The sequence below is a fragment of the Myxine glutinosa genome, chromosome 7 (assembly GCF_964187855.1).
Source record: "Myxine glutinosa chromosome 7, kmMyxGlut1.1, whole genome shotgun sequence".
NCBI classification, from domain to species: Eukaryota; Metazoa; Chordata; class Myxini; order Myxiniformes; family Myxinidae; genus Myxine; species Myxine glutinosa.
The window spans coordinates 126,111,256-126,118,755 of NC_136267.1; the positions used below are offsets into that span (position 1 = coordinate 126,111,256).

At 46.4% G+C, this 7,500-nt stretch overlaps 1 protein-coding gene across 10 annotated transcripts in view; it reads right to left on the bottom strand.

Annotated features, from left to right (window-relative positions):
• The window catches only part of BAZ2B (bromodomain adjacent to zinc finger domain 2B), a 420,170-nt gene that overhangs the window by 130,953 nt on the left and 281,717 nt on the right, over positions 1–7,500 (bottom strand). For all 10 annotated transcript variants that reach the window (XM_078782265.1, XM_078782264.1, XM_068123184.2 and 7 more), the window contains one exon: positions 1,578–1,643. In XM_078782265.1, coding sequence (XP_078638391.1) covers positions 1,578–1,643 — 66 coding nt within the window. The remainder of the gene's footprint in view (positions 1–1,577; positions 1,644–7,500) is intronic.

The following is a 7,500-nucleotide window of genomic DNA, read 5'->3' on the forward strand; positions in this document are numbered from 1 at the left end:
AAATCTAATCATTTCGTCCCTCTCACATACGCTACATCTCCGCCAAATTTCGTCCGAATCCGCCCACAACTTTTTGAGATATTTTGTTCACAATCAAACGGACAGACAAACAGACAGGGGTGAAAACATAACCTCCATCCACTTTTGGTGGTGGTCTGGTGGAGGTAACAAGAGGAAGAATTGCTTTGCACTAAATGTCCCCTACCATGCTTCAGTTGAATATGTTGAAGGGTAAGGAGGAAAAGTCAGGAAAACTGACCCATGTATAATATGTGACATTTTCAAAGTCCAAAAAGGGCATAACTCAGTGAAAAATTGGCGAAACACCCTGAAACTCAAACTTGCTCTGTAACATCATAATAATCCATGTACCAAGTTTCAGTTGAATATGTTAAAAGGATGTGGGGAAAAGGTGCAGAAATCCACAGGTGGGACTGACAGACGGACGGATGAACGGACAGACGGAGAGCAAACCTATAGTCCCGTTTGGGTAGGGCATGTTTCATGTTCATCTATGTTTCATGTTCATCTATGTTTCATGTTACTATAGGAACCCGTTGATCAAACCTGTCCAGTACAAAGACTGAATGGCGAACGTGCAGTGTCACTGCACATCTTGGATTCGTGCACGAACATACTTTAATTAAATCCCAAGGGGGAAAGAAATATCTATATTTGCCTAAAAATAAACCTTCCAAAAAAAAAAACATTTAAAAAAGCGAAGGAATGACAGAGACAAGATTACCGATACATGGGTAATCGGACGGTCGCACAGTACAAAGAGAGAATCAAAGGAATTCGATGTCGAGAGCGGTTCAAATCTTCACAAACTCCAAGCTAACAAAGCACACGCGATTCATCATGCACTACATGTTCATTGGCTCCCAAATCCTCCATGCGGTAATCACGTTGCCATGATAGGACAACCGACTCGGACCTCGTGCCATCTGTCGCCAAGACAAAAACCATTGTTGTGATGAAAGCTCGTGGGAATCACACCAGCATGAAATCACCAACTTGGACAAAAGAACAACTTGCTCCGTAATGCGGCACCCCCTGCTGTCACTAAACGAAGACTCACGAGGGGAAGAAAAAAAACTCCTGCTTAGCAGTAATGATGATGAAGAATAACATTTTTAAAATTCGTTTGCTATGTACGCTTATAATCTCGAATTGTGGAAGGAATGAGGAAAAGGAGACCAACGCTGCGGAAGATAAAAATGACTCCGGTAGTGCTGAAGCACGATCATAACAGTTATCAACATGTCTTGGGTGGAATAGGTTTAATCAAGAAGGGAATAAAAGGTGAGGCAACCGTCGCATGTGAATTTGCAGTTTAGCACGTACGGCAACATGAACGTGAAAGCGATTTATGGGAAGCAAGGCACTAGGAGTGTCGAAGACAAGGGTCGAATTTGGTCTTTACTTCCCTCGCAGCGGGGAAATAACCTCCGGCAAACCCTTGAAATCCCAGAACGAGAAACGAATTTTGGAAATATATTTTGAAACGACAATGAGAGTAAAAGCCGATGTATTGTCTGGTGCAGTGTTTTCAGGGTAATGCAACGACATGGTACCTCCACGATTTGCTGCGCCCTCATCTCTCTTTCCTTGCGCTGCTGCTCAATACGCTGCATCTTCTCCTGAAAAGAGGAACAATGCTCCAGAAAACATGTATCGCTCTCAAAATGGCTTTCAGATAGCATGTTCAAACGAAAAGGCGATATCCAAAAGGTCTTTGCAAACAACTATGGAAGATGAGCCAACGTGGACGAGCAAGCACCAAGCGTAGAGTAAAAAGAATGTCGATGTACATACAATTCCTCAGCAGTTTTTGCTTGTCATCCCAAATGGAAGATTGATTTTATAATACGAAGACCAATTTGAAGGCTCTTTTCTTGCCAAAAAAGCGATACGAAGGGCCGGAACCCATTGCGATGTATCATAATGTTTCCACATTATGAATTATACAAATAACCTAAAGCCGGACAGACACTGAGGAGATTCGTCTGTGCGAATCACTGGTGATGATTGGGAGGTGTTGGATGTTCATATGACCCTGACCTGTGAAAGGTATATACACACTGGCATGAATCCCAGGTGCTTTGCAGGAGGATTTCACCTACGAGTCCTTACATCTGAAATTACCTCCTGAGTCTGTAACTGTGATATTACCTGCCCGGGTCCTTTCCTGTGGTATTACCTCCCCGAGCCCTTACCTGGGACATTACCTGCCTGGGTCCTCACCTGGAATATTACCTCCCTGGGTCCTTACGTGTTAAATTACCGCCCAGCCTGGGTGAAACTTCAGAAGTTTGGAAAAAGGAAAACTACTCCTTTATTGGGGTGTCCAGGGGCATGCTCCCCCAGAAAATTTTGGAGAATTGATTTCAAAACATGCATTTTGGGGGTGATCTTGTCCAAATTCTAACAACAAAAACTATGCAAAAAAAAGTGATATTTGGGGAATTTTTTAAATTTCAGCTGAACATCCATTGCTGAGTAGATTATTTTCAGTTTGTACAGAATTTCAGTATCATAAAATAAATGAATGCTAAATACCACACATCTTTCCAGGACTTTCGATACACTAGTGGGCACATTGGTCCAAATTTTCATTGGTCTTCACAGCCTTGTAGCATACCTGCCTGACGTACTGATTGGGCATTACTTACCTTTCACCAAGCCCAGATGTGTTTGGACCAGGGTGGGGATTATACGTTCGTTATTATTGGCAAATGATACTACTATTATTACTGTTGTTGACGTTATTAATGTCTTCTATGCTTTGTTACAATGCTATCATTTTTTTGTTATTTATTTTGCAATCATCTTGTCGGGGCGGTCACGGTTTTTCGAAGCTGTTCCACGATCTTCACGCACGCTCGAAGTTAAGTAATTGTCACATTTGTTTTTTTTGTCGAAACTGTATTTATCTTACGTGTGTGTACCTTTTGCGTGTCCCTCGGAAGATTATATTATCGGTGTTAATCTTTCATACCTGTAAAAAAATAGTCGAGTATTTCGCGCCACGCGGCCTAGTTGTTGAAGCTTCCGACCTTGAGGCCTGGTTCTCTCCGGGCATCCAAAGCGGTTATTTTTTCATTCGTGTGTTTGTCAAATTTCAACTCGCTATTTTATCGTCTCAGCGTTATTGTTTGTTTATAGTTAGTTTTGGTTTGAATTTCCTGTAACTCGTAATTAATTAATCGTGTTCTGCTCCTCGTGTGCGGCCTTGTACCCCCATCGGTGCTTGTTTACTTAAGTCCCCTACATCGTGTGTTGCTTGGCTCTTAGTTTTTTCCCTTCTACCCCGAACAAAATACTCTTTGTCTAACGTCTTAAATACATTTATTTCAAATACCCCCACCCCCCCTCCCCCAAAAAAACAAAAACAAAAAAACCAAAAACATTTATTTTCCTTTCTCCACGTGTGCTTCGTCTCATCCTGTACTTTCTGTTCAGGTGTGCTGTTCACCCCGCCCCCATTATCTCCTTGCCATCCACCTTTTGCCCTGTCCACGTGACTCGTGGTGGTCCCTCTCGGCTCTCCCCCCCGTTGGTACTTTGTGCATATAAGATTGTTTACGGTTCTGTTTTAATATTATTTAAATATGTATAAACTTCCCCCTTCAGTGTTTTATTCAATGGTACATTACAACATGCTGTTTTTCTTCCTATTTAAAAGGCTTTTTTCAAATTCCTCTCCATCTCATTCCACGTCAAAAAAAAGAAATTCAATCTCTTATACGTCTCCCTCACTACATGGTCTAAATTCACATTCATTCCACCCCTCCTCCATCGTTCTGAATCGGATTGCTAACTTGAAAATCACAACAAACCCAATTTGTTATCAATGTTCGTCTTTCATTAATCATCCACTTTCGAAACTCCCCTCTAGCCCCTCCCCTCCAAATCCCCCCCCCTTGCACCTACACTCCGAAACTCCCCCCTTGCCCCTACACTCCTAAACTCCCCCCTTGCCCCTCCACTCCGAAACTCCCCCCTTGCCCCTCCACCCCTAAACTCCCCCCTTGCCCCTCCACTCCTGAACTCCCTCTTTGCCCTTCCCCTCCTAAACTCCCCCCTTGCCCCTCCCCTCCAAATCCCCCCTTGCCCCTCCACTCCTAAACTCCCCCCTTGCCCCTCCACTCCTAAACTCCCCCCTTGCCCCTCCCCTCCTAAACTCCCCCCTCACTTCCCCCCTTCAAAACTCTCCCCCAACCCCTCCCATTCAAATCTCCCCCCATACCATTCCTCTGCAATTCTCCCTCCTCCCCCCTCCTCCTCAAAGCTGCCTCCTCCCCACTTCGTCTCCCTTCTATCTCATACCTCCACCCCCCCCCAACCTTCTACTTTCCTCTGCCCCCCCCCCCCCTCAAAGAACCCCTCACTGTGCCTCATCCCTTCACCATCAAACCTTTCATCCTCCTCATCCTTCCCTTTCTTGGAACTCTTCTGTAATCTCTGACACACTATCAACTGCTCTTCCTACCTCCCCCTCTCATCATTCATCTTACCCTACTCCTCCCCTCCCCTGTCCTGTACCCGATGCTCCCCCTCTCTCTTCATTAACGGTATGGACCTCAAACATCCGGGGCCTTCGCTCAAACCTGACTGATCTCTCCATACAGGTTGCTTCTGACAATCCAGACTTGATCTGCTTACAGAGACTTTCCTCCTTCAAGATGTCTCTGATTCCTTAATATCTCTTCCTGGTTACTCCCTCCTCCGGTATGATAGACCTGAGCCTCGTCCTGGTGGTGGGGGGGCTATCTTTATCAAAAACTCTCTTCCTCACTCTCCTTGCACTGCCCTCTCTCCTCCTCACCCCCAGGAGTACCTCTGGCTATGGCTTCCTCTCCGCTCCCACCTTTTGTTCATATGTGTTCTGTACCGTCCTCCAAACAGTGATGACTCCATTTACATTTCACTGTCTGATAACATGGACCAACTTCTATCCACTCATCCCAACTCTCTCTTCCTCATATGTGGTGATTTCAACTGTCATCATGCCAGCTGGTTGGGTGTGGGTTCCTCTCTCACAAGTCATGGCACCTCAGCAAAGGACTTCTGTGACTCACTGGGATTGACACAATCTGTCAATTTCCCGACCCGGATCTCAGCCAATGGAGTATCTTCACTTCTAGACTTGGTTATGACAAACTTCCCTGCTAATGTCTGCTGCTCTTCTTCTGCTCCAATCGGTTCTTCTGATCATGTGCTTGTCAAAGTGGACATCTCTCTGGCCATTCTCAGAGAGCCTCCTCAGCCTCGACGAGTCTGCCATTTCACTCAGGCCGACTGGGACGGTCTTCAAGCAGCCATCAATTGTCTGGATTGGTCTCCCATCTCCACTGCCTCTGACATCAATTCTTCCTGGGAATTCTTCCAAAGCAAACTGCTCTCTCTCATGCACAGATTTATCCCATCTCGTCTTCAGTTGTCTTACCCTTCCTCCCGTCCATGGTACACTGAATCTTGTGGTGAGGCAGTTGCCCTGAAACAACTTGCCTTTGCCTCTTGGAAGGCTAATCCAACTGAAGGCAATCTCAGTTCCTTCCACCAAGCTCGGAACAAGTGTGTGTCTACCCTCAGGAGTGCCAGGAAGCACTATCTCTCCACACTCAAGAATGAACTCTCAAACCTGTCTCCTTCCTCCAAATCCTGGTGGCGTCTGGTCAAATCCGTTTCTGGTGTTTGTTCCCCCTCCATCCCCTCCCTTACCTCAAATGGCCACACAGTTGACATCGCACATGACAAAGCCGAATGCCTCAACTCTGTGTTTGCCTCAAAATCTTTAGTCCCAAACCCATCTCTCTCTGTTCCCACCTTTCCCAGTCGAACCCAACTGCTCCTGGACTCTGTGTCCTTCTCTCCTGACAAGGTGGAGGAGTTTTTGTCTAACCTCGACTCTGATTCTGCAACTGGACCAGACGGCATCAGCCCACGGGTCCTAAAATCCTGCTCTGCTGCTCTATCTCACCCTCTCTCTGTTCTTTTCACCCTCTCTTTTGCTCAAGGTCATCTGCCAGCATCCTGGAAATCAGCAAACATTACCGCTTTACACAAAAAAAGGTGCAAAAACAGATCCTTGCAACTACAGACCAATCACCCTGCTCCCAATTATCAGCAAAGTCATGGAATCCATCATTGCATCGGATATGAAATCTTTCCTCTTCTCAAATGGCTTGATCTCTGATCATCAATTTGGTTTCAGACCAGGTCACTCTACTCTGGACATGCTGCTTCTGCTGTCTCAACAATGGATGGAGGTCCTCAATGCCAAACAGGAAATCAGAGCTGTCTCCCTTGACATATCACATGCCTTCGATATGGTCTGGCACCCAGCTCTGCTCACCAAACTCTCCTCCTATGGTATCCATGGAAATCTCCATGCATGGCTTGCGGACTTCCTCTCTGGTCATAGTCAACGTGTGGCCCTGAATGGATTTCTCTCATCTCCCCTTCCTGTTCAGGCTGGAGTTCCCCAAGGCAGTGTTCTGGGCCCTGTGCTTTTTCTGGTCTTTATCAATGATCTCTCCGACTCTCTGGAAAATCCTCTCTATCTCTTTGCTGATGACTCCACTCTCTGCCGCTCCATTCCTCTTCCCTCAGATCGGCAGTCTGCAGCCTCCTCACTCTCTGAAGACTTGGACAAAATCACAGACTGGTCAAACAAGTGGAACATGTCTTTCAATCCTGACAAATCTCACACTCTTACTATGTCTCTCCGAAAAGATCGACTGGACAACCCTCCCATCTACTTTCTCAACAATCCTCTCCAAGAAGTTCTGTCGCTCAAGCTTTTGGGTCTCACTATCTGCCATGATCTTTCTTGGGAAAACCACATTTCCAAGCTGGCCTCCAAAGCCAGTCGCCGACTGGGCATCCTCCGTCGTGCGAAGTCCTTCCTCGGCACACCTGAGCTCCTCACCACATACAAGGCTTTCATCCGCAGCTCAATGGAATACTGTTCTCCCCTTTGGGCCGGTGCTCCTGCCTCACACCTAGCTCGGCTTCACGCTGTTGAAACCAAAGCTTTCAGAATTATTGGAATCTCCCGCGATGAAGCTATCTCTGAGGGCCTTTCACTCTCTCACCGCAGGCAGGTAGGTGGTCTTTCTGTCTTCTTCCGACTCCTCTCCGGCCTTCACCCCCAGCTCTCTCTGTGCTCTGTCCCCCAAATATTCCTACAGGTCGCACAAGATCTGCCAGCAACCCTCTGATGGTTAAACTGCCGAAATCTCGGCTCCCTGCTCACCTTCACTCTTTCATTCCTCTTTTCTCCTGCCTCTGGAACAAACTCCCTCACTCCCTTCAATCCCACTCCTCCCTCCAGGTCTTTAAAACAGCTGTTCACCACCATCTCTTATCTTCCCCCATCCAAAACCTTGATCTTTTCGACCCCCGCTAATTCACCCCAGATCCACCTTGTTTGAAATTCCAACTTCTTTCCTGGAAGTCCTGGCAGTCTCCATATGTTTTATACCTCTCCCA